General features: G+C 36.9%; 2 protein-coding genes across 5 annotated transcripts in view; one reads left to right on the top strand and one right to left on the bottom strand.

Annotated features, from left to right (window-relative positions):
- CEP85L (centrosomal protein 85 like) overlaps window positions 1-26833 on the bottom strand; it is a 122899-nt gene that overhangs the window by 36203 nt on the left and 59863 nt on the right. The window lies entirely within an intron of this gene.
- PLN (phospholamban) lies at window positions 16955-26601 on the top strand. Of its 2 annotated transcripts, none has more exons than XR_005558159.1 (2): window positions 16955-17094; window positions 25902-26601. XR_005558159.1 is itself a non-coding variant. In XM_039355478.1 (2 exons), the coding sequence occupies exon 2, from the start codon at window positions 21263-21265 to the stop codon at window positions 21419-21421; it is 159 nt and encodes a 52-aa protein (XP_039211412.1). In that variant the 5' UTR covers window positions 16974-17094; window positions 21160-21262; the 3' UTR covers window positions 21422-23082. The 2 variants fall into 2 exon arrangements, 1 of the variants encoding a protein (XP_039211412.1); XM_039355478.1 differs by lacking the exon at window positions 25902-26601 and adding an exon at window positions 21160-23082 and having other exon boundaries at window positions 16974-17094.

Here is a 26833-nt window from a genome sequence, read left to right as displayed (position 1 = left end):
TGTTGTAGCTTATGGATAATCACAGGTACACGATAGGGTACACCTGGTATCCAAGGACTGTTAATCTTTTGGACAGCACAGGTGCACGATAGGGTACACCTGGAATCCAAAGATTTTTGAACTGTGGATAAACCCAGGTGCACAAAAAGGTACACTGGAATCCCAAACACCACACTACTGGGAAAGACAAGGACAGTATGTGTGTACAGCTATGCTGTGTGTTGAGAAGGAGACACCAATTCAAGATCTCCAAGTTGGTGATACAAAATTAGTGGACTGCTGGCCTGGTAATCCTGTTCAGGGCAAGAGGATAGGTACAGGCCCCAATTAAAGGCTGGCCGGTGAAATAGAGAGAGGATTAAGAATTATCAAAATGGCGGTCGGATCCAAAATGGCGGCCATCCCTCCAAAGCGAAAATTTGGTGAGACTATTTCCCAATTAAGAATGGGGTGTAAGGAGGAACCCCTTCCTCAGGAAGAAGTGGTCTAGATGACAACAGAGTTTAGCGTTCACAAAATGGCGGCTGTAAGTGTGAAATGGCTAATAGGCCACCACACTGTAGGTGCTGCGTGTCCCTATAGTCTCTTATGAGTCACTGAGCAAAAAAGGGAATGATAGCGATCAACAGGGGGTGCTGTCGCCACCTTCGAGACGAGATGGAGCTCGTCTGCACCGCCTGAATTTTTTGCCGCCTCACGGATCCACCAGCCAGCTGATTTTGCCGAAAAAAAAATCGGGAAACGGCGCGCGCTTGTCCGGCGACCGGGGATGCAGTCGCACGCTCCCCAGCAGCCAAGCAAAAAATACTAGCCTCCCAACCTCCAGAGCTGCAATGGTAGCTCTGGCAACTAGAAAAACAGCCAAAACCGTGGGGAAGCCTCCCTGACTCGCGCTGAGCCCCAAACTGTGTTCACGGGCCTGCGCATACACTAGAATGCCGGGAATGCAGCCGCAACCCCCCCGGTCATCACAAGTGAAGATTTCTGTCAAGGACTACGGAACTGAGGCCACAGTCACAGTAATAAGAATCACTAACACAAGCTTTAGGGAAGCCTCCCTGAAGCGCGCTGAACTTCCACCACCCCCTTTGGTCCGTGAGCTTCCTCCCCCCTGGAGCTGCAGCCGCAGGCTCCGGCAAAGGAAGGCACTCAACCCAATATAAAAGCCAAAAAAAAAAAAAAAAAAAAACCAACTATTTTGCCTCAGAGATATGAGGGAAGGCTCCCCAGAGTAAAGAAAATCTCAGCCGAGATCCAGGAGTAAAGGCTGGGGAGGGGGGTGGAAAATGAAAACGAAAAGGAAAGAAACACCAGAAAGGCCTTTGCTAAGCCTCTCTTTAAACTAAGGGAGGTGGTGGGGGATTGGAAAGAAAAACAGCAATCCTAACCCAGTGCTGAACCCAGCACTGTTCAGGAAAACTGGTAAATGGCAACGATGAAAATCCACCAATGGAGACTATACCTGCCTAAGAGCCAAACTTGCACGTCTGTCCTGGGCAAGATCAAGTCGAGATTGGGATCCTCTAGCCCAGGAGAGGCGTGGCAACTTTGGCTAACTTGATCTGATTGGGCAGGAACACAGTCTAAACCCATTGGTGGATTCTCCATCTCCTGTGCTGGAGAAACCTTATATTCTGAATTCAATGCGTCAAATCACATACAATCAACTCTACTATTCTCAGCTTCTGAGTAACAATTTAGTGCAGATTCATTTAGCAATTTTACATCTAGGCAGGAAATATTTCATGGAGCTTAAATGAGCTATTTTACCTGCTCTTTCTCTCTGGTTACTATATTAATATTTGATGTGAGGAAAATCATTTCTCTGTCTAATATGTAATGTTCTAATTCATCTCTTTCTTTTGTAACACTTTTACAATCAACACATATTTCATTGAGAGAAATATTTGCAAAGAGTTTACATACTCATGGATTAGTTACCAAATTTTAAGACAGAAAATATCTAATACATTAACAAATTCTGCAAAGATCTACACTAAAGCTAGTCACACATTTTCAGAAAGTTTCAACTTATATTCTGGCCAATGTTATGGACAACACTTTTAGGTGGCACTTCAGATGACGTTCAGAGCAAGTGTGTCTGGAATTTTCCAGAGATAACAGAAGGTCTCTCCTAAGTATAGAAACACTTGTTTTAATAAGTGTTTATATTATCTTCTCATTACAGTGAAATTTACTAAAGATCATTACACTCCTTTACCTTCTTTGAAGCTCTTAGAGCCCTATTAATTTGTAAAAGCCTATCAATTTTTAAATTGTGGAATAAGAACTATAATAACATTATTTCAACTTATTACTATATGATTGAATGAAACTATACATTTAAGAAGTTAAAACAATGCCAAATATTTGGGCTAAATAACTGATAACATCAGAAATTTTTGATATAACTGTGGCTAATATTCATTGGCACCTTAATCGCTGACCAAACTTGCTCTATGAAACTAACTATGAAATGAAGTACTCTAAGCTACTGAAAAATTAAATATTTTTTCCAAAGGTTGTATGAAAAGATTCAGTAGATGGGTTTCCTAAGATGAAGACTGCTTCCACTGCATGAAAGAAGACTCTTCCAATTTCAATTAACAATCAATCTGGAATAGCCAGGAAAACTTAGCTGAATATTAAAACCAAGTGAAATATAGATTCTATCTTATGAAGAGGTATAGTCCACTGACAGGTAGAAAAACAAGCCTTTCACAAGGGAAAGAATCTATCTTGTCATATTTATCATCTAGAAAAGTAGCTAACTTCTGACAGGATTTATACTTGCTGAGAGTGCAATTAGTCCATTAAGAAAAATGAAAATGTATAGTGAGAAAAAGGTAAAAAGCTTAACCTTTTATTTCATTCCAGAAAATTGACCTCTGCCACTCAACACTACAAGGATCTTTCAAAAATTAGCAGCTTGATGAAAATCATCTGAGGAAAACATGTATCTATTGTCGTTATAAAAATTCTAAATGATAATCACTGGAATTTGACTTCATGGATAACATGGAAAGATAATTGTGAATATAAGAAAACATAGTATATGTTTAGTGCCAAGAACCCTTAAAAGCAGATAAGGACATGCTATCCATACATCTTCTAAAGCTAATTGAATGTATTGCTATTCTCCCATGTGCTTTTATTTTAACTAAATATTAATGTGTGAATGTTTTCCTATAAATAGGCAATGTATATTTTAGAGCAAAATGAGAGAAGAATGTTAGTAAACAAAGGCAAAGTGAATAAAAGTATAGAATAAAATAATACAGGATATTAATTAACATTCATTCTTCAATATGCTGTCATATTGCCAAAATGTACATTCATAATAAAAAGAGAAAAATACAATATTGATTTTACAGAGTATTTTCAATACAAATCATACTCATGAGATTGTTGTGATGGGAAAAAAATGGAGAATAGAGTGCTACTATAGTTCCTTGAATTGTTTGAGCAAAGACAGGACATAAATTGAACACATTTTCAAAAATGTATTCCTATGCATTACTAAATTAATGCGCAAAATCACTTGTGAATAAACCAGAATTCAGCTGCGCAGAATTTTTCAAGGAAAAAGACATAGATCTCACACAAAAATCACTGAAACCAACTGAATGCCATGAGCATACAATAAGTGCATCTCCACAGGAGTGCTATTAATTAATGAAAAAAAATGCATATCACAGTGTTGCAGTTCAGGAGGGATGATGATGATTTAAATTTATTATGGTCATTCATTCCCAAACTCTTAATTCTGGGTGGCTTACAGCATATATAACTGAAACAATAAAAAAACATAATAACAAGTCATTGTAGCCCAAACAAAGACACAGCCATTACAGTCAAAAACATGTCAGGATCTCCACAAACAGATTAACCCCAAGTCTGGGAACTGACCCAGGTCTTAAAGGACTTTCCAGAACCCTAAGAGAGTGGCACCATCCATACATCTACAGGAATATTATTTCAGAGGAAAGAGATGCAACACACTTCCTTGGTCCCATGAGAAGACATTTGAATGAAGGGACCTTGAGTGTATCCAATCTGCTCAACCATAGCAAGTGGGTAGAAAGTATTGCAGACAGGCAGTCCCATAAATAACCAGGTTTATGTCATGAAGGTTTTATAGGTGATCATCATTTATAGGTGGTAAAGTCCTTAGAGATACTGAATCCTATCCTTTGGCACAAGCCACATTAAATGTTCCTTGCCATCACTCGGTACAGTATAATAACATCTCTCTATGTTAGCTCCTCTCCCTCTCAGCATTTCTTTGGCATATGCAGTACCCAAAATTTTGCCTTGACTTATGTTTTAAATTTTGTATGGATACAAGTTAAGAAAAGCTAATGGTTAATTCCAGACAGTGTATACTAATAATTAATCAGAAAGTATGATGCTAAGAATGAACATCTAATTTTTTTTACTAGGTATTATGCCTGAAAAGACTAATAAGCAGAAATTATATTTAATCTTACACATTACTACAGCAGCGAGAATAATTTTTGCACAATACTGGAAGAATGAAGGACTGCCACCAGAAGAAGAAATAATCAGGAAAATATTGGAATGTGCAGAGATGGACAGATTAACTATGAGGTTGAAAGATAAAGAAGATACAGACTACTATCAAATTTGGAACCTATTTTATTCTTGGCTAGAGGAAAGAATGAAGGATTAGGAATTGAACATGTATTAGCATAGCAAACTCCAGACAACTTGTTGATTGGAAAAATTAACATACGTCGATGGGAAAAAAAACAATAAAATCTTTACCAAAAAATAAAATAAAATTTGAAAGTGATTATTCTTAATTGTTTCAGTAAATTCTAATAAGTTATTCAAAGTTGGAATGTTCCCTTGTATAAAACACAGTTGAAAACCATAACTAAAGCAACAAATACAATCTCTGGCCTTTAGTCAATAATTGCTGCTAAAATGGAAATAATCCAGCTCCAGAATTATTTGTAACTGAACAGTACCTCAATTGGCATTACAGCCTTTTATCTCTCCTTCATTTGTCTTTGCCTTTGTGTTCATCCAGCACTCAAAACATGTCAAAGAACACAACTAATCTCACTGTTTACTGGAACAGTTTATCAGGAAAACACTCAACACAGTTCCAAAGTTACAAGTCTCTTGGCACATTTTTTTGCCAGACATGTAACATTTTCTGATGCAAAATGGTATGCAAGATGAAGGAAGAATGCACACGGTAAAAATCTTATTTGCTTACTTGAGCTTTAATTCAAGAAGCCTTCCAAACGGACTACAGGGCAAAATAATAGTGTTACTGCTAAAATGCTAAAAATTCTTGTGTAAGCTGGATCTACATTTATAATTATCAAATACATGATGAATTTAGTCTGGTTAATGTTAGGTTTTTATAACTCTGAGAACAAACACAAGTTAATTTATATTTTCTGCATATGGGTGTTCTGCATCATCGGTAATCTAAACTATGAACTGTACATTGAGATGCTGACTGCTAGAAATAAGTATAATAAGTTTAATAAGAGAAAAATGGAAGGGGAGCCAGTTTGCTCTAGTGGTTAAGCTAGAAACCAGGAGCCTCTGAGCTGTAGTCCCGATTAGGCTTGTAAACTAGCTGGATGATTTTAGGCCAGTCATTCTCTCTCAGCCCATGATGGCAGGCTCAGGTGACAAGCTTATTGGTCGATTCTTGTTACAACTAATGGATGAACACTTGGTTGGTCTGAAAAAAGCAGACCCCGCACTTATGGGAGAGCACTAGGAAGAAGAAGAAAAAAGAAATACATTGTGATAAATCATGACATGCAGAGCAGGAAAAGAAAGCATACCATGTTCTCATGATGTTCTTCAGTAACACATACGTTCAAAAACTCTTAAGATAATTTGGGAATTTATAAACAAAGAAAATTAATGTAAAGTTAATGTAAAAAACCTACACAAAAGACTATAAAGTAATAGAAATAATTATATATACTGTATAACAATAGATAGCCATATAAACTAAATACAATCTTTAAGCTTATCATGAAATTCAGTTTATACAGAAACTTATTTGCATTATATTTTCATTTTTACAATGTAGAGGCTTTTCAAAATAGTTTTCACATATATACTGGAACTATTCCTTAAAACAGAGAATAAATAACTTTACAATCATTTTGGGAAATTGCTTATTAACTACTCTTAAGCTATTAGAGGCCCTTGAATCAAGAAGTTTGAAAACATTGGGGGAGTTTACCTTCAATTCTGAATGACAGACTTTTAATTATAAGCTTAAAAATTTAAAGAATTTGAAATAAACAGCAAAAAGCTAAATAAGATTTTGATCTTGTAAAGTTATGAATGGATTAAGGGTATACATTTGAAAGATATAAACTTTTACAATAGTATTTTGGAATTAATTATAAAGAACGAGTAGCTTCCTGTGGGAAATAGATCTGTTTTGGCTTTTTAAAATAAAACAAATATAAGTAATATTTTGTATCAATTAACTGGAATCTAAAATGAAAATGTTACAACACTAAAAATATTAAGAATGGAGCCAGAAATCATTAGCCACAATATCAAGTGTCAGGTATGATATTTGCCTCTATAGATTATGTCCAAAAGAAGTTATGGTGGAAATAATAAATGTGGAACTAATTTTTATCTGACAAGATAGAGATGGTACTGAAAGTGCATTTTTGAATAACAGGCCAATATTAACTTGGAAAAAGATGTGTTGCTAAATATACCAAAAACAACACCCCCCCCCCAAAATGGCTAATATTTTAAAAATCAAAAGAAATGGTAAATTAAAAAAAATAATCTGAATATCTTTTTCTTATTGGATTTACAAAATAGACTTATTAAAGACTCAAAGAACTTTGTGTGATAGGATAAAGAAAAAATGAAGAGAAATCAAATCCTACAAAATATTTGAGCTATAAATTAAAACTGTTAAAAGTAAAAGGACAGAATATACTGTTGGTTTATATAATAAATAATAATAATAACAAGTTGGAAGGGACCTTGGAGGTCTTCTAGTCCAACCCCCTGCTCAGGCAGGAAACCCTATACCAGTGGTTCTCAACCTTTCTAATGCCGTGACCCCATAATACAGTTCCCCATGTTGTGGTGACCCCCCAAGTGGATGTGGCCACCAATAAGAGGGAGTAGGACAGCTAGGGAAAAGGGAAAAAAATGGTGGACAGCATGGTTTGGCGACCCCCATGAAATGGTCGTTTGACCCCAAATGGGGTCCCGACCCACAGGTTGAGAACCACTGCCCTATACCATTTCAGGCAAATGGCTATGCAGTCTCTTCTTAAAAACTTCCAGTGTTGGAGCATTCACAACTTCTGGAGGCAGGTTGTTCCATTTGTGCAAGGTTAAAACAGATACAATACTGTATGTTATTACTTGGATGAACTTTCTGCTGATACCAAGACTGAAAAGACAATGTTTTATGCATCTTTTAACAGGCCCAATAAATACAAAACAATATTTTCTGATGAATTAACTTCATTTTTTGTATTCATAAGAAATATATTTTTTATTTCATGGCCCACTGATCCTCCAAAATCAGACGCCCCAATTCTTCATTCTATTCTGTAGTTCAAATACTCCAATATTACCTTTCATTCTACTTTTCTTTATAAAAATTTAATTATTGGTTTCTATTGAAGCAATGCATCTCTTAAGGATCCTAGAACTGCAGATAACTGGGAGTCTGCTAGCATATCTGGTTCATACTATTTAAGCAATATATGATTCCTCGTATTCACATATCTTAATGTTTTTAAAACTGCCTTTATAATTAATTGGTTTAAAGCGATGATCCCTTATTTAATCTAAACAGCCTAGTAAAATACCTTCTCCACTATTTTCAAATTAAGGTTGTTCCACTGTATAAGCTTCTCATGTGATTTGGGATCAAAATAAAATCATCTATTATTAATGAAAAATAAATGAAATATGAAATATGCTTAGCAGCTTTCAAAGACCTCCATTTATTACATGTGGAATCTAAAACTTTCCAAGATTTCAAAGGTTTACATATTTATTCTCTAAATAGGCCCAAAGACTGAAATATCATTTAAAAACTCTGCCCCCACCCTCTTAAAATATGCATTGCTCTCATGGTAATATTAATGTTAACATTAAATTTGTTCCAAAGACTTAAATAATTTTTTCCATCATCAAGTTATATCTACTGAAACTGAATTTATATATTAAGTTAGATTGAATTTAGCATATTGTGATATATTTCAAGATATAAAATCCAATATTTAATTGAGTCTTTACAGACTATAAATCCCAATCACTTAAAATAATCTATAGACAAAATATATTCCAAAGGCAACCAATTAAATTTGTTCCACTGTCCTCAGAGGATAAACAATTTAATAAGACTTTGTGATGACAATGCATAATTAGCCATTATATCATCAGCATGTGTGAAGAATTGATATTCAATGTTGGTTGCTACTGTACCTTAAATATATTAACTAACGGAAGAACCAACAGTTCTTCCTACTAAACTGTATACCAAGGAAAAGTCATTCCTTTCAGGGGCCACAATATAATTTGATAGGTTGAGAAAAAAATACTTTTACTCACTTGATGAAGATACCAAATTGTAACCTAATAAATAAAAGATTGTGCACATTCAAATATGACATTCACACACAATATTTTGTATTCTTTCAAACCTGGTCAAGAGTACAGAAGAGAAGGAACATTTGAAGGAGAATTAATAGCATTTTCATGTTCTGTGTTAACATTCTAAATTTAGTCTTATTTGCTATTATTCAGACAAGCCTTTTGGTTATGTTCCCAGTGAATACTTTCCTTTTTATAAAAAAAAATGGTTTTTAAAAAAAGAAAAAACAATTTTAACACATGGCTGTCATCAAGAGGGCAAAGGAAAAAAAAATGGCATAGCATTAAAAAAAACCCATCTATCTAAAAGTCCAGTTGGAAGTAAAGCTTTAAAATTACCACTGTTATTGAAAAATGATTATACCCAGAAGTTCAACTTTAGGACAATTTTTAGTTTACATAGATTAGCTCTTTCTGCATCATTAATGTCAAAAACATCTTTCCTACCATATTGTATGTGACTATCATCATAGCAAATCAAAACATATAAAACTGTATTATACTGTTTCAACATACTACTTCACTTGTCTTGACCAAAGGGCTGTGATAAGATTTCTGTTGTCTCAGAAATATTGCTAGTTCTCAACATATGACCATTCATCTAATAATGGTTTAAAATTATTACAGCCTCAGAAAAAGTTTTTTAAGACCCATCCTCACACTTATGATCATTGGACCACCTCTGCAATCATGTGATTGCAATTCAGGTGATTCTTATTTATAACTGATTGCTGCATCCTGCAGTCATGTTATTGTGTCTTGTGACCTTCCCAAGCTGGTATCTGACAAGCAGTGTCAATTGAGGAACAAGGTAAAAATTGTTGTAAAATCAGCTGGAGACTCGCTTAATGATTGCATCCCACAGTGATTGAAAGTCCAGTCCCAATTTTCGTCGTACGTTGAGGACTACCTGTATTAGTAATCTTATAAAATTAAGATGCCAATGATTAAATCTGCAGGAAGAGTTGTAAGTCTTTTATAAACATAATTTGGTATAAATAGTGATACTTGAAGTATAATTTAACATTTTTGCTGTTCTACTATGTATGGCAGTTTCTAGATGTATAACTATGTACAAGAAGGGGCGTTGTCTTATCTGAATGCCTTTTCTCAGCACAGAGATGGAGAATCCACCAATGGGTTTAGACTGTGTTCCTGCCCAATCAGATCAAGTCAGCCAAACCTGCTATGCCTGTCCTGGACTAGCGTGTCCCAGTCTTGACATGGGCGAAGCCATTGACTGATGGTATGATGTATTGGCTCAAAGAACCTAACTCTGGGCCTAAGGACCTGTGAGGGTGGGAGTGGATTCTCCATCTCTGTGCTGAGAAAAGGCGTTCAGGTAAGACAATGCCCCTTCTCCAGCACAGGAGATGGAGAATCCACCAATGGGACACACCAAATCCTACTGTCCCTGTGGGAGGGAAGCAGGCCGGTCTAGCGGGACGCCTCGAAGTACCACCTGTTGGAGAACTCTCCTGCCAAAGGAGGTCTCTGCAGAGGCGAAATTGTCCAGTTTGTAGTGTCAGATAAAGGGCAAGGGTGAAGACCATGTAGCCGCTCTACAAACGTCCTCAATGAACGCCTGAGTGGTCCAAGCTGCAGAAGTAGCTGCACTGTGTGTTGAGTGGGCCATGACCCAACGTGGAACCGGCAATGAATCGGACTGGAGCGCCTCCGCAATGCACGCCCTGATTCACCTGCCAATCGTGGAGGCAGATACCTTCCGACCCCTGGAAGAAGGGTGGAAGGAAACGAAGAGGGCCTCGGAATTGCGGAAGGCAGCCGTCCATTTGATGTAACAACGGAGCACCCTACGAACGTCCAGAAGGTGCCATTGCCGTTCCAGATCATGAGATGGATTAGGGCAGAAATCTGGAAGCACGATTTCCTGAGCCCTGTGGAATAGAGAGTTAACCTTAGGGATAAAGGTAGGGTCTAAATGAAGAACCACTCGGTCCTGGTGAAAAATGCATATGTCATCCCTGGTGGAAAGTGCCGCTAACTCAGATATCCGTCGTGCAGAAGTGATTGCCACCAGGAAAGCGACCTTGAGAGATAAGGATCACAGATCACACGTCCTGAGAGGCTCAAAGGGTGGCCTGGTGAGTGCCTGAAGAACCTGCAGCAGTTCCCAAGAAGGATATCTATGCACCACAGGGGGCTTCGTGTTTGTGGCACTCTTGAGGAATGAGCGAATCAATGGGTGTTGACCGAGGGATACCGCAGTGTTACAGGTAAGTAGGGTGGAGAGAGCAGCGACTTGTCTGCGTATCGTATTTGGAGCTAAGCCCCTCTCTAGACCCTCTAGAAGGTAGTCCAAGATCCTTGGAATCGTCAAGTCCTATATAGACAAGTAATGGTTTGTGCACAAGCAGAAATTCTTCTACGTGGCCTCATAAATACAGTTGGTAGCAAGCTGTCAAGAGGCCTGGCGAGCAGGACTCCTGGGATAAGATCCTGCGCTCAAGTGCCAGGCGGCTAATTGAAGCCATTGAGGATCCGGATGATGCAGGGTTCCCTGGTGAGCGAGACGCGATCCAGAGGGATCCTCCATGGGTGCGCTATGGAAAAGTTCACGAGATTGGCGAACCATGGTCTCCGCAGCCAATACAGGGCCACTAGAAGAACCTCCGCCCTCTCCTGAAGGAGCTTGCGGACGAGCGCTGGAATAAGGAGGAGGAAAGGCGTAGAGCAGTCCCTTCGGCCATGGACTCCACCCTTTCCGCTCCTAGGGATGGGAAACGGGAAAAGAACCTCAGTAGTTGAGTGTTCATTGGGGAAGCAAACAGGTCTATTATTGGTGAGCCCAAGCATCAGAGATCTCCCTGAAGAGGTCCGGATGTAGACGCCATTCTGAGTGGTCCACTGTCGACCTGCTCAGGAAGTCTGCTTGTCTATTCACCTCCCCTGATATGTGATCAGCCTTGATGGAGGAAAGGTTGGTCTCTGCCCAGGAGCCCAACAATTGGGCCTCGGTCATGAGGGCACAGGATCGGGTACTCCCTTGCCGGTTCACATGGGCCTTTGCCGCCACGTTGTCTGTGAGGATCAACACGTGATGCCTCGCGACCTCTCTGCAGAAGTGAGGGAGTGCCAGGTGTACGGCTCTGAGCTCCAGCCAGTTGATGTTGTGCCTCAGATCTGAGTGGGAACATCGGCCTTGGGCCCACTGCGATCGAAGGTGCACTCCCCAGCCGAACAGACTGGCGTCGGTTGTGAGGGTGAGATGATTGGGTTCCTTGAAGGAGGACCCTCTGGCCATGGCTGGAGAGAACCACCACTTGAGAGATCGCAAAGTCTGATGAGGGACTCTTAGTCTTCGATTGGAGGAGCTGGTGCCCTGCCTTTGGGAGGGGAGTAGGAACCACTGAAGGTTCCTGGAATGTAGCCTGGCCCATGGAACGATCGCTATGGCCGATATCATTTTCCCTAGTAATAGGGAGAGGATGTACGGTCTCTGCATATGTTGAGGTCCAACTCCCGGATACTGTCCTGGCATTCCTGGGACAGATAGACCCGGCATCCTACCGGGTCTATGATGGTGCCTAGGTGCAGTAGCCTGGTCGTGGGAACTGTATGGCTCTTGGGAAAGTTTACCAAGAACCCGTGGTCCTGGAGGACCTGTATCACCAGCCTGAGGTCTGAATGGGCAGCCTGGATTGAGGACGACTGAATTAGGATGTTGTCCAGGTAGCACTGGACCCGGACCGGCACCAGTCTCAGGTGAGCGGCAAGTACCGCCAGGATCTTGGTAAACACTCTCGGAGCTGAAGACAGGCCGAACGGAAGTGCCCTGTATTGATAATGGTGAACCATATAATTGAACCTTAGGAACTGGCGATGGTCGAGAGAGATAGGAATGTGGAGATACGCTTCCGTGAGGTCTATGGACGTCAGGAAGTCTCCTTTTCTTACGCTGCCCAGGATGGAGTAAAATCCCTGACCTCTCTGACCTTGCGGCACCGGTTCTATAGCCCTTGCGGTCAAGAGGTGTCGAATAGCCTCTTGCATGAGTCCTCTCTTTGTGGAATTTGATTGAGGGCAAGATATGAAATGCCCCGGAGGGCTTGAAACGAATTCCAGGGACAGGCCGTGACGAATGGTGTTTAGGACCCAGGCGTCCATGGTGGTGGCCTCCCACTGGTAGGCGAAGAGGGACAACCTGCCACCTATGGGAGGGACTGCCCAAGAGTCACTTAGACCATTGGAATGGGCGTCCTCCCCCTCAAAAGGGCCGTTTGCCTTGAAATTGTTGCCTGGGCCTGGGAGCCGTCCTGTCAGCCAGGTGGTCCTGCCTGGCTGTGAAGAGACGGTTGGGCTGAGTATAGCTGGGACTAGCTCCTGACCGAAAGGACTACCTCCAGGCGTAAGGGTTGGCCCGTCTGTTGGCACGTCTGATAAGATGGTTAAGTACCTTATGTTTGTCCTTGTTCTCAGTCAGGTACGGCGCTAAGGCTTCCCTGAATAATTTACCGCCCTGGTACAGAGATGCTGCCAGGTGCCATTTGGACTTAGCATCAATGTGCCAGTGTTTTAGCCAGAGCATGCGATGTGCTGTCACGTTGGATGCCATGGCCCTGGAAGAATACCTGGCGGCATGTAGAGTCGCATCGGAAGCATATTCTGCTGCTGCTACTAGCTTGCTCAGGTCCTGATGTGTATGAACATCCTCTGGGAGGATCCTGGCCTGGAGTTGTCAGAGACAGAGAAGAGAGGACCTGGTAAAAAAAGATGCTGAAGTGGTTGCCCTAAAAGCCCATGCCGTCACCTGATGGGTCCTGCGGAACGTAAGTTCCCATCTCCGATCCTCCACCTTCAGTGCCTCAGACATATCTCCTGAGATTGTGGTGGGGGACACAAGAGGGGCCAAGGGTTCGTCCACTGTAGGCACCTCCAGCGCATCTGCTAAATCTTGAGCAATGCTGAACAATTTTTTATCGTTCCCACTGGGAAGGGCAAAGGTGCCAGGGGAGACCCACTGTTTCCGGACCGCATTGAGAAATAGGGGCAGACAAGGCACATGGTGCTGTGTTGCTACCGGTTCGGTGAAGACAGGATCCGCCTCTGAATCGCGTGTAGTTGTTGAATCTGAGGGAGGAGTGGACGTATGGAATAAACGCTGATTCGGCAGTCACGCAGCTACCGAGGCTGCGGCTGTAACCTCCGACGAAGGGAGTACAGAGGGAAGGAAATGAGAACGTAATTCAGGTATTTAACAGTCAAACTGAAGTAGCACTGATCCCAGCGCTGCTCAGGAGGCTGAGGAAAAAAGGAAAATATGGAAAATCAACCAATGGGACTTGATCTACCTGCCTATGAGCCAAACTTGCACGTCTGTCCTGGGCAAGATCAAGTCGAGATTGGGACACCCTAGTCCAGGACAGACGTAACAGGTTTGGCTGACTTGATCTGATTGGGAAGGAACACAGTCTAAACTCATTGGTGGATTCTGCATCTCCTGTGCTGGAGAAACAACATTTTGAATTAATAAATAATACCAGTGTGCACTATCAAGATCATGAGGGTTTTAAGTTTCTACCTTCTAAGCATACATTTGGAGATGTTTGAAATATATATACACCTGCACAGTGTACTTCAACATACACTGAATGTAAAATGCCAACATGTGTATCAACTGCATAGATAATGATGTTGTTTGTAAAATTCTATTAGAAAATATAGAAGTCTTCCTCCCTAAATGTGATTCCAGATAATCTGGAGAATCTAATCAAGAGAGAGAGAAGGAAGGAAGGAAGGAAGGAAGGAAGGAAGGAAGGAAGGAAGGAAGGAAGGAAGGAAGGAAGGAAGGAGAGAGAGAGGAAGAAGTGAGAAAGAAAAGAGAAAAGAAAAGAAAAGAAAAAGAAGCTCTACTGGTAGATTCTTAATCCCTCTGGAGAAAACCCAGATTATTTCCATTTAAGGTCACGTAAGCAGCAGCTGCATATTTTTTTCCCTTGAAGCAAATTAAAAAACAAAACACCAAGCATGCGGTTTTTAAGTGTGCTAATATTCCAAATCATTCAGCATTCTCATATTTTCTAATATTTCTCAGGATTTTCTGTATTTGACTGGTTTAATTTCAAAGAGCATTTCAAAGTCTTTTCTCTTCCTCTACAAATATCCTGCACACTCAAGTACAAGCTTGCCTAAAATTTGCAAATATTAAATTCAAGAAAGAATTGGTCAGATTTACTTTACTTTATTTTAAAAATTTCTGTTTGGAGAAAGTATAACACTAAAAATGATTTTTTGATACATGTCCTAAAGAGAATGGCTGACCAAGTGGTTTTTCAGATTATTACAAAAATTCCAAATCTGTGAGGAACAGAAACTTGTACAAGGATGGGATTAAAATGTTCCATAAAATCCAATAATTGATGAAATGGAATTGGTCTAAATGGGATTTTAGACATATGAAAAGATATAGTACAAGTCATCCATGTGTAGGGGTTCTAAGCAAAGGGACCTCAAGATCATAGAAGAATGATTTGCTTTACTACTATAGGCAGGAACAGAGATAGAAACACAGATTTTGGGATGTTAAAGGTTTTGAAAAGAGAGATCTAAATCTATAGTATTGTTTCCTATTGGAATTAAGAGAATTCAAGGATCTCTGCTCAGAAAAAATTAACCAACAATGACATGCACAGTAAATTACATTAGGTCTAACTCAAGATTTCTAATGTACTGATGCCAAGGGGTAAGAAGGTGAAATGTGCAGCATAACAGCATATATCCAACTCATTTGTGTAACAGAAGCCAACATACCGAATGCAGCTAGATTCCAATCTTCCCATAACTGAGATCCTCCAGATGAGTTGGGATTGTAACTTTCAAAATTCTTAAACAGCATCTTCAGAATTAGGAAGATTGACTTAATCTAGAGTAGACTGTCAAATATCCATAAATACATAGTTGATTTCCAAAGGAGCTGCCAGGTTTAGTTGTATTTTGCAGTAAACACAACTAAAAACTTATGGGAACTTAAGACTAACAAATGTGTTATCACTTAAATGTTTTATGGATCACAGTATCCTTAATATATTATTCCTTTCCTAATATATTGCCGCAATTAATATTTACTGGTAGCTGTCAACTTTAAATAAACAATACAAACAAAACTAAATCAGGGAGCTAGTTATTTAAGTCCATTCCATTTATGTCACTTAAATATATGCATATAGAATACTAGCCATGCGTATTTTAAATCAATATGTATAAACCAAATATACTAGATGAAACACCATACATCTTTTCCAATAGCTTGGCTAACGTTAGTGAAATATCAATGCCATGCATGTTAAACAAAAGAAAACTTTATCTTAAGAAGATTCTTTTTGAAAGGGCAAATACCATTCTCTTAAAAGTCTATGTAGTTTCAACAATGACAAGGAACAATAACTGTTACTTAAAAGGTTGCCGCTTATATCACCCTAAAATGCTTATCTCAGCTAAAAGACAGAACAAAATCACCTGTCACCTAAAGCTATATATCTTACATTGCTGCCAATGTTGCAAATTCACCTGACAATATGACTCTCTTCAACTGCTTAAGTAAGAAGTATACATAGTAACAAGATTGCATGTTGATTCAATGTCCAAATTATCTGGACTATAAATCCAAATGCTAATTTAAGCACACAATAGCAAGCTGCCATGTCCTTCCCCCAGCAATGGATAACAAATGTCCTTTCAGTAGACTTGAGGGTCTCCTGATTATAAAGCAGCACTGAAATATTTTAAAGAATTTAAAAATGAACATTATAAAACTCTTCTTCAACACAAAATTTTAAGAACATGTGGAAGTTTCATTTCAAGTATCTGTGGTATATAGATTTATTAACTGAACAATGGTCTGAATATTATTGTGTTGGGCTATCACAATTCAGTTCCAAAAATCTGGATGACCACTAAAAGTTGGAGTTTGGAGTATATCTTCGCTGTTATCTAGAGATCATTCATATTTTTGCAGTCCAAGTATGTTACCCCTAAATATATGTAAATTGTATATCCAATATCATGTTTTTTAAACTAGTAGTTTTATGTGTGTATAAAGGTAAGTGCTATCATTCAAGCTGAATGGAAGGAAATGAACAAGCACCATCTAAATATTATTAACAGAACTGTCATTTGTTTGGATTTCTTAAATTATGGACGTGCTATCTCATTTTCTATCTCTTCTTTTTCCATGTGAAAAGAAAAACTAAACATCCTTGCCCTAAACAAGGCTAGGTCTGCCATCTCCCTGTTCTTGCAATCTGTTGTGTAACCAATCACTGGAGTTAAATTCCAGAATGACATCATGAACCCAGCCTATGAAACTTTTGTTATTTTTTCCCCCTTCAGTGAACTTCAGTTGCTCCCATAAATCTGATGACAGAGAACGTCTTTTAGTTTCCCACAGCACATCTTCATATAATTCAGTAATCATCAGTCATTAAGGTAAGGGACTCTACTTTTATTATAATAGTACTTTTTATTTTCCGATTAACTATTCTGATTCCAGTAACAAAAAACAGTCTATACCTTTGTGAACATTACAATGATACAGAAATCAAGTGTAAGCTACCTTCTATGTTTATTTTTGTTTTATAAAAGAAACAAACATGTCAAGCATTCTATATGCAGGTTAGAGCCAGAGAGAGAGAGAGAGAGAGAGAGAGATGTGAGAGAAAGAAAAAGAGAAAATAAGTGGAGAAGTAGAAACATCAAATCTAATATTTCAGCTCTTTCTGCAAAAAAAAAGATCTAGACTATATAGCATTTAGCATTCCTCTCCTCTATAGTTTAACTTTTGTTAGATACATGAACAATTTTCCTTTAAAACAATCATTTATAGTATCTATATGTTAATTCTGGTGTCAACAATGTGTATTTTGTGTTATGTGTATATTTACTGCTGCCCAGCAAATGAATCATATATATTTAAGGAAATATTGGATCCAAAAAGCAAATCAGAGAAGTCTCAAAAGAGTAAGGGAAGACCTTAATGTTTAGCAGAAGTCCCTTTTTTGGACAGACTGGCTTTAAAATGCCTTCAATTTTAATACTATTATTTTTGGACTAGAATGAGGGATCTGATGGTCAAGAAATACATGCACAAAAAATTGTTGGGCAAGAAGATCCAGTGTTCCTCTGGATCCTAGTAAACAGTTCTGATCCAACTATTCCTGCCTAAACTTAAATTCTCTTATAGATATTTTGAATTTAGAAATCAAATAAAGATTGACAAATTGACAAGTTTGCTATAATCAACATTTTTTGATTTTAGGATGTAACATGCCTAGTCCCAACTCGCCTTTAAAAAAAAATCTTTTGAGGACAATTCCATTAATTCTTTTGAGAAAACATTTACCAGTGTGATTCTTGGATTACAATCGAGGCAGAATGTCATATTAAGTTATCCACTTTTCAATAATCTTTACTTTTTTCTTAACATTCAATATTAGTATTTCTTTTCAATTATTGTCTCTTTTCAACTTTCTTAACCCGCTTATGTTTAATCTCCATTCCCTCAATTTTCTGGACATTTTCATATTATTTATATCTTAATAAATTATTCCTTATTTTATTAAATTGTTAATTTCTATCTTTAATTAACAATATATTGCAATATTTTCTAAAATATATTTTACTTTAGATCCATCACTGATCACATAATTTAGATTCACAACTAATACAACTGAGATCATGAAGAAAACCCAGCTACCTGTATGGAAATTAATAACTGACACCTGCCAAAATTTCAATTAAATGATGCACTGTGGAAGAAGGAACTTACAGTTTTAATTGGGGAACCAACAAAGCGGTTTTGTTAATATAGGGCTGAGAAATATAATTACTCCACCATCAGCTCCAATCTATTTTCTCTTGCATATCCTTTCAACAACAGAAATCAGCAGCAGACTCATGACCTCTAATGGAAAAATAATCTCACTATTTAGTTGTTTGTAAAAGAGGTTTTTGACTCTGAAACTACAACAAAGTCAAGATAATTCCCAAAACAAGCAGACAGACAGATAGAGAGACAACATAAATTTTAACAAAATGTAACATCTAAACAACACTCAAACCGTAACATTAAAAGTCTACATTTAAATCAGGAAGAGTAAAAATTGAAGCAATTAAAAGACCATCTTTGGGGTCCTCAAAAACCAATAAAGCAATAAGTTTTCAGAGTCTTCCAGAAACGTAGCCAGTCTTTCACTGCACAATACAGAAAACAAATAAACTAATCCTATTCGTTATCATTTTATTTTTTTATTAATTGCTACTTATATGTATACTAGGCTTCAGCTTATAACATAGTTTTTTTTAAAAAAAGATCATACACAGTATAATTATAGATGGATTCACATTAGTAACTTTTTGTTCCACAAATTATTATCTGTTGTATTATATTACACACTGTAAATACCCACATGCAATCCAATACTGTTATGGGGTATTTTAAACCTATGTTTAACATGTGGACTAACCTACTTTTGGGAAGTCTAACTGCCCCACACAGCCAGTATGTGTTATTAACAACTGCTAAATAAAATTGTTGCAAAAACTATGCAGTCCCACACCTATGCCACATTGAAAATAACTACTTCTGAGGAGAATCAGTCAGGATGGAAAACCTCAGTAAAAGCAACTCCTGCTAAGTGATGATGAAAACAGACATTTTAATAGGTTGACCCTAAACAACCTTTCAATAAGAAAAATCACTGTACAATATAAATATCCCTATCCCATATTTTATAAGGACAATGTGTGTGTGTGTGTGTGTGTAAAAGAGAGTGAAAGCACATTTTACTTAACATAACTGAGTAAGTGTACAGCCAATAGACAATAGAAATCATTTTAAAAAATAATTCAATTTTTTTAAAAAATGAAAAGAATTGTGTTCTGTCCAATAGTTATAACATTTGGATATTTAAAACAGTTCTGTACAACATAAACAGAATAGAAAGCTATTAACAGAATTTCTATTGACTTTTGTCAACTGGAACTTGCATTGCATGGGACATGAGAAAACGAAGTAAAACATGTGAATTTTGTTTATTTATTAAAATAAAAAAAAGTATTTGCTCATCTTTCAAGACAGCTTTTCTACATAGAGACACCCTAATATACTGATTACAGCACAATTACAAGAATTCAGTTTTTAGGCACAAGAAAAAAAGAGTTCTATACTGTCAATATTATTCATACTAATTTCAAATAGTAACCTTTTCAGAACAAAAATTGAATTGCAGCCCCAAATGATCTAAAAAAGTTGCATAGATTCCCATTTTCTTCAAAGTAGTTCTGATATTATCACCAGATATAAAGAACTCTAAAATGCTTCCAAAGTCAAATACTTGTAAGCAAAGTGATAGTATTAAATCAAGTTAGTATCAGCTGACTTTGTTGCGTATTGACATAAAATGAACACTAGTATATGAGGATTAATATTAATTCTTTCAATTTTTCATTTTCCAATTTTTAAATATTGAAATAGCAACTGCTAACCTTGTCAGAAACAGAACTATATTATATCACCAAGTAAATGGCTGATCCTTCCAAATAGCATGGAAAATTCCATAAAATAAATGTCATGACAATGTGAAATTCAACAGAGTGATATCTATGCTTTTACACAACATGTCAATAAAATAAATATTTCTATCATCTATTTATGAGGTATATCTGTCAAGTGTTAAGTTAACAAATCTGTAAGTATTTAATTCATGATAGTCTGCTTGGAGCAGGATAAACATTTTAGAACAAATGTGTCCATATTTGGCCTGAAGAGTGATACCATTTTTACCGAGTTCCTTGAGAATACAGTTTTGTTATTACAGTATCAACCCTTGACAAATGTAAGCCAAAAAAAGAAACTGGACATAGCGTTAGGCAAATATTTTTGATGGCGAGTAGACTATTGCCCTTTATCTCTCCAGAATCAAACAGCGCTGAAAATAATGTAGGGAAAAGCAAGGACTGTGAAGCATATTTATTATGCTTCCAGCAAAAATCATGGTTCAAACTGAATGCAGCCCACCAACTACGGTGTTTTTTGGGACTGTCAGGTGCTTGACAGCTTTTTTTGTTTGGTGGGCATCAGACAGAGGAAGCTTAATGAGCCCTCTGAGTCACCACCATACATGGTCGGTAGACTGCACTTAGCGCAGTGAGTCACAAATCACAACCACTGTGTCAAACATCTACTGTCTCTCAAGACTGCTTTCCTATGAAGGTTATTTTACACAATAGAACATTGTTTCAGCCAGCAGGGCTAAAATTATTCATAAATTCTGTGTACAGTTGGAGTTATCAAATTTATATACACCATTAAGGCACAAAAATATACTTAATGCAATCTGTATTTAGAATACTGGTATAGAATATATTTTGCTTCTCATTAAGACTTTGTTTCACTATACAATGTGTTGCATTCTGTTACCTTGAAATAATCTACACTTGCTGATTAAACCACTGTTTGCTGTAATTCTAACTTCACTTTCCTACTTTCCCTAGCTCCACAAAGATTCTTAAAACTTCTCAAACTGAAGATATTAAGCCCATTGTACTCTGCTTCTTAGAAATCCATTCTTTCTTAAATTTCTGCTTTCCCGTTGCCATGGAGAAGGTCCAGTACATTACTCGCTCTGCTCTGAGGAGAGCCTCAACTATTGAGGTGCATCCACAAACACGGCAAAGGCTTCAGGAGCTTTTTGTAAACTTCTGTCTTATCTTAATATGTCTGTTGCTTATATGCATCATTGTGATGCTTCTTTGAAGTCCGGCTTTTTTTGATTGATCTTCACTATGGGAAATGTACCAGAAGGAGAAAAGAACCAAACAAGAAACATCCAGCACAAGGAAATCTATACAAGAAAGTCCAGCACTCAATCTAAAAAATTTCTCACCATCTCCACTCTTACTCACTGTAACCATTAAAAGTACCTGCACTGAACAGTGATGTGAAAACTACTCTCACAAGGCAATGCATGAGCTAATTTGCCTGCTTTATTTTTAAAGGAAGACTTCTGTGGATGTTGATGATTAGTGTTTATAATTACTTGTGTTATGTGTAAAATGTCCAACTATAAAGTTTTAAACAGCAGCCTCGAAATTTTGGTTCCAGATTATTTGTTTGTTGTTACTAATCAGTTATGAGTGTTTATTTTCATGAATAAAGAATGGGCTGAATGAACTATTATTAAATGCACAATTAAATCATTATATATTCTAGGAAATATGCATATCTTGAGTACTTGGATTGTTAACTGAAGCAATTATTAACTTCTTTTCCCCTACCTATGAAAAAAGACAATAAAGCATTGCATAATTATTGCCTCATTCTACTAAAATGCAAATATAAATATATCTGTTTATAAGCTTCAACTGGGTGAAATGATATATCATAGGGCAACAATTTTTGAATCAAAGTACCTGAAATGGGATAACTTAAAGAAGGCACCCAAAATCTGTGGCCCATTTACTCTTGTGGAATTGAAATTTTGCAAGATGATGAAGATCCTTTCCAATGCTCCCTGTGAGCCTTCCTCCTGTGGCCAGCAGGAAGCGAGAAGCTGCTTCTGCTCCCACTGCTTGTTTGCCTGCCCATAGTCATTCTGTTTTTCTGATTAGTTAAGGAAATATCTCAAAAATGATCTCATGGATTGTCTTGTTTGATATATTTATAAATATTGAATATATTATCTTCTGTAACGCTAGTGATATCTTCCAGGTAACACATTCATTATGCAGTTTGCTCTTCATTCATATAATTTAGCAAGAGGTCTAGATGGTGAATTCTTGCAAGTTTGATTTTTTCATGTTTTTGTTCCACAAAGAATCATCTATCACAGCCAAAATAAATAAATCTGTACAACAGCCTCTTATTGGTTGCAGTAGACGTTCACCTGTTGTCAGATTGCATATAACAAATAGCATTTGTTCTTTTAGCAGATCTAAAAAAAGTGAAGAATTAAATCTGATTTCAAAAATTTTCCCAAATATGACATTAAGTGAACTATGGATAAAAATTATTTTGGTCGTGTGAAACCTTTTTTATAGAAATGGTTCTTCTTATCACTTCTATGAAGTTTATAGGCTGTCACTTTAACTATATATGTATGTGTATATGATATCACTATACCTAAAGTGGTAAGAAACAAATGTTGAATGATTTATTACAATATTAGAATAATTCCAGTCATTGAGAATGAGAATGTACTCTTCATATCATAATTATGTTACATATGAATTTATTTTCCCTACTGAGAAACAACCAGTTCTAAACTTTCCTAAAATAAAATGAAAGCTAACTGTTTAACAAGGTACTAGAGTTTATTTTAATTTTCACTGTTTAATATATTAAGATTAGTTCAATCATTTTTGTCAACACATAGGATTATCTGATCATAAATAAAGCATGTCAAAATCAGATCTAAAGATCATTGCTTTCAGATCATTATTGCCTATTTCAGGACCTTCTCTCACCTCTTCAATTTTGGATTTTGCAATGTTGAACAAAGCTCTGTTTATATAAAATAACAAATAACTATATAATGAACAATTTCAACTATCAGATATCAATACTGGTTTCAAGACACAAGTGTTTCCAGAAGTTGGGAAGTATCTACATAGGAAATCTGCTGGAGGCAGCATTTCCAAGGGAGGCAAGGAAATGTGAGACTGATGTCAACAGTGTTGTGGTATTATTGCCTGCGTGCCTCAAAAAGACAGAGCTTGTGTACAATTTCACTCTAATCATTATAATAAAAGCTGCATGGGCCCATATATTTACCTGAATTCTAAGATAAAAACAGATTATTAATTGTAGAAAATAGATTTCTATTATAGAAAACAAATTCATTTATTCCTAACTGTTTCAATGTTAAAGACCTAATTTCAAAATTCTGCTCCCCTCCTCCTATATCCAGTTATAATATTTAGTTCTTGAATCTGGACAGCAAAAATTTGAAAATGTATAGTCAGATAATTAACTAGTAACCCCTCCTTACTTTCTGATGAATAATTTTTATTAAAAGAAAATTTTATGAAGATTTCAAAAACTACAGAAAGACAGAAAAAGAAATAAGAGATTATAAAAGAAAAAGGGAAAATATATCTAAAGAAATAACTTCTCATTTCTTTTCAGCAGTAATAAACATAGCACGGCCATCCTCACATACTGCATACCAGAGTTCCATTCTTCCCTTAAAAAAACATTTTAATCAATAAATCTCAAAATCACCAGCTCATTTTTATCCATTTTCAGCAGTCTATAAAAGGTTTGCATTCATTTATAAGTTGTAGTTCCCCTTTTTAAGCAAACAAGTCAATTTAGCCATTTCTGCAAACTCAGCTAACAATCCATTCTTCCATTATTGCTGTTTCTGTAGTTTTCCATCTTTTTACATAGCCTCACTGCAACCGTTCTTTACTTTTGAAGGTTCCATAAACACTGCTCAGTTGCACCACATCACACTCACAAATAGGTAAAAGAAATGCTTACCAAATGCCATTCTTTTTCTATATATGATTTTGCCCATGGTATATTATTTGCTGATCTCAAATTTAATAACATAATTATCCCAAATGATGTTCAAAGGCTGTCCCTGGAATATTTAAAAAGCGTACAAGTTTAAAACAAATGCTACTATACAAAAAGCAATACTAATTGTAATAAAGTATCTTGTTTTCATACCCAAAGTCTATGTAAATCTGTCATAGCATATCATGGAAATCCAGGACATTACAAATCTTCCCATTTTTTTTAAAAAAGACACAATTATGTAATTTCTGAAGAACCACAGTGAGAATGTCTAAGTCTAATCAGAAAGATTATATTTTATAGAATTTGAACTTTTATACCACTTTTGATTAAAAATCCTGTGCCAAAGGTTAAAATACACGCTCACAACATTCTAACTCAGTGATTCTCAACCTTTCTAATGCCGTGACCCCATAATACAGTTCCTCATGTTGTGGTGACGCCCAAGTGGGTGTGGCCACCAATAAGAGGGAGTAGGACAGCTAGGGAAAAGGGAAAAAAATGGCGGACAGCATGGTTTGGTGACCCCCGTGAAATGGTCATTCGACCCCAAATGGGGTCCCGACCCACAGGTTGAGAACCACTGTTCTAACTGAAACCAAACAAAAATAAAAATAGCTAATAATGGTTGGATGATGGACCATGTATCCAAGTTATGCTACCTAACGTAAGACACCTGGGAAAGAGATCAATTTACAAGAAACCCATTTCTTGTAGACTGAATTATAATCCTTCGTATAGTAACTCTATTAGCCTTAATAGTCAAGCAAAAATTTATGGATTTTACAGCTCTAGTGCTTCCATTAAAGTATATTCATTGAATTAACTCAAAAGTAAATTCCATTCTATCCAACAGTTAATTCAAAATAAATCCAACAGAACTATTACTCTGTAACAAAATCCTTATTTTTTGATTTTCAGTTTGCCTTTACAGGAGTTCAATTGTATTAAGCTCTATTTTTTTTTACTGTAAGGAAGTGGGCATTTCTATGGATGGGGTATATCTTACATATCCTTCACACTGCAGTTAAATATAGCTGGAATGACTCTTCCAGTTTCCCAACAGAGAAACTGGCCCTTCTTTTGGTAGAAAGTAATCCAATCTTTCCATATGTCCCTTCCTAAAGATTCTAAGATCTTATGCCTCAGGTATCTAATCGTCCATCTCACTCTTCAGCCTGGAACTTGAGGGAAAATTGGATTTGACTCACTGAGTTTTTATTCAAATTCAGTTTAAATATGAAGGTAGTAAAAAGGTAAAAGAGTCCCTACTCCGCTAGTCATTGCTGACTCTAGTCAATAGTAATACCAGCCCCTTAATGGCCTCCAGATCAGAGAAGAGAAGTGAGGCAGGATGGAAAAGAACATGTGAATAGCTGATTATAATCGGAAATGTGCTTTGAAGAGTAAATCATATAAACTAGCTTTTTACATTAAATTCTTTTATGAAAAATGTTAAAACATTTAGAAGAGCAGATAATTAACAATGCTGCTGTATCTTGAAGCAGTTAATATTAAATACAATTTATTAAACTATGACATATGTTGAATGGGAGAAGGTTTTATCCTACTTGGCTTGAAAAAGTAATGCCAATATAGAATTTCCGGTAATTTATGGTTTGTTAGATCACTGATCTAGATTTAACATGAGCTTGCAGAGGAGGCATCAGTATGGTATCCACATTAGCTGTGACTCACTATCATTTCTTTTCAGGTTATTGGACAAAAAAAGCTCTTATGAGTCAAGAAATGGTCACAACAAGAGTACTGCAACCCACACATGTCAACTGTAACTCACTGTCACTGAACTGAACCTGCTTAAAAACAACAATCAATATTTCTACTGCAAGCAAAATAAGTGCAAAGTTTGCCACAATGGATTTTGCTGAAAATAGAGGTCTCAACCTGTTACTCAATTTTCTACTTATTTTTTTCGTTCTTGTTCTTATGTTCATCCTTGTGAAGCTCATGTGAGGGTTTTTTTTAATTCTTCATTTATGCCATCATGGTAACTTGAACCTTCAAACTGTATGAATATGAAAAACAAAATGAACAAGACAAAAAATCCCTAGACTTAACACCCTACATATCAGGGAAGTTTTCACTGTATTAGAGAAATGAAAAAAAAAATACTATTTTTACAACAGAACAGAACAGATCAACAGCACAATCTGAAATCTAAAGCACAATCTGAAATCTAAAGTTGAAAAAAGGAAAAACATGAAATAATGATGCAAACATGGAATCATCTGTGATTTTTATATTGAAGATGAGAGCAAATAGCCATTTAGAAGAAATAGAAAAACTACATGAAGACAAATGCTTATTCAGAGTAAATTTCTGCATATTTGATGGTGATACATATACATAGGAATAAAAATAAGCATAATGAAACTTCATTATGAACTACCTTGCATAAGATTACATTGCTTATTATTGGTAATATTAAAACAGGACATTTATATTCTATTATAAAGTGCTATAATAGAGTATTATAGAATAGAGCAGTGGTGGCGAACTTTTTAGAGATCAAGTGCCCCAAAACTGGCCCCGCCCTGCTCCACCCCCTACCCCGCCCTCACCCCGTCTACCTGCAGGGCCACTCACCACCTCCAGGGCCCGCTGCAGATCGTCCAGTAGTGCCAT

The sequence above is a fragment of the Crotalus tigris genome, unplaced genomic scaffold, assembly GCF_016545835.1.
Source record: "Crotalus tigris isolate CLP2741 ecotype Arizona unplaced genomic scaffold, ASM1654583v1 scf7180000018691.1937549, whole genome shotgun sequence".
In the NCBI taxonomy this organism is placed as follows: Eukaryota; Metazoa; Chordata; class Lepidosauria; order Squamata; family Viperidae; genus Crotalus; species Crotalus tigris.
The sequence above is the reverse complement of the archived record's forward strand: the minus strand, read 5'-3'. Positions and strand labels throughout refer to the sequence as shown.

What these genes read in the sequence shown, in the direction of transcription:
- PLN (XM_039355478.1), top strand. Translation starts at nt 21,263, where the DNA reads ATGGAGAAGGTCCAGTACATTACTCGCTCTGCTCTGAGGAGAGCCTCA.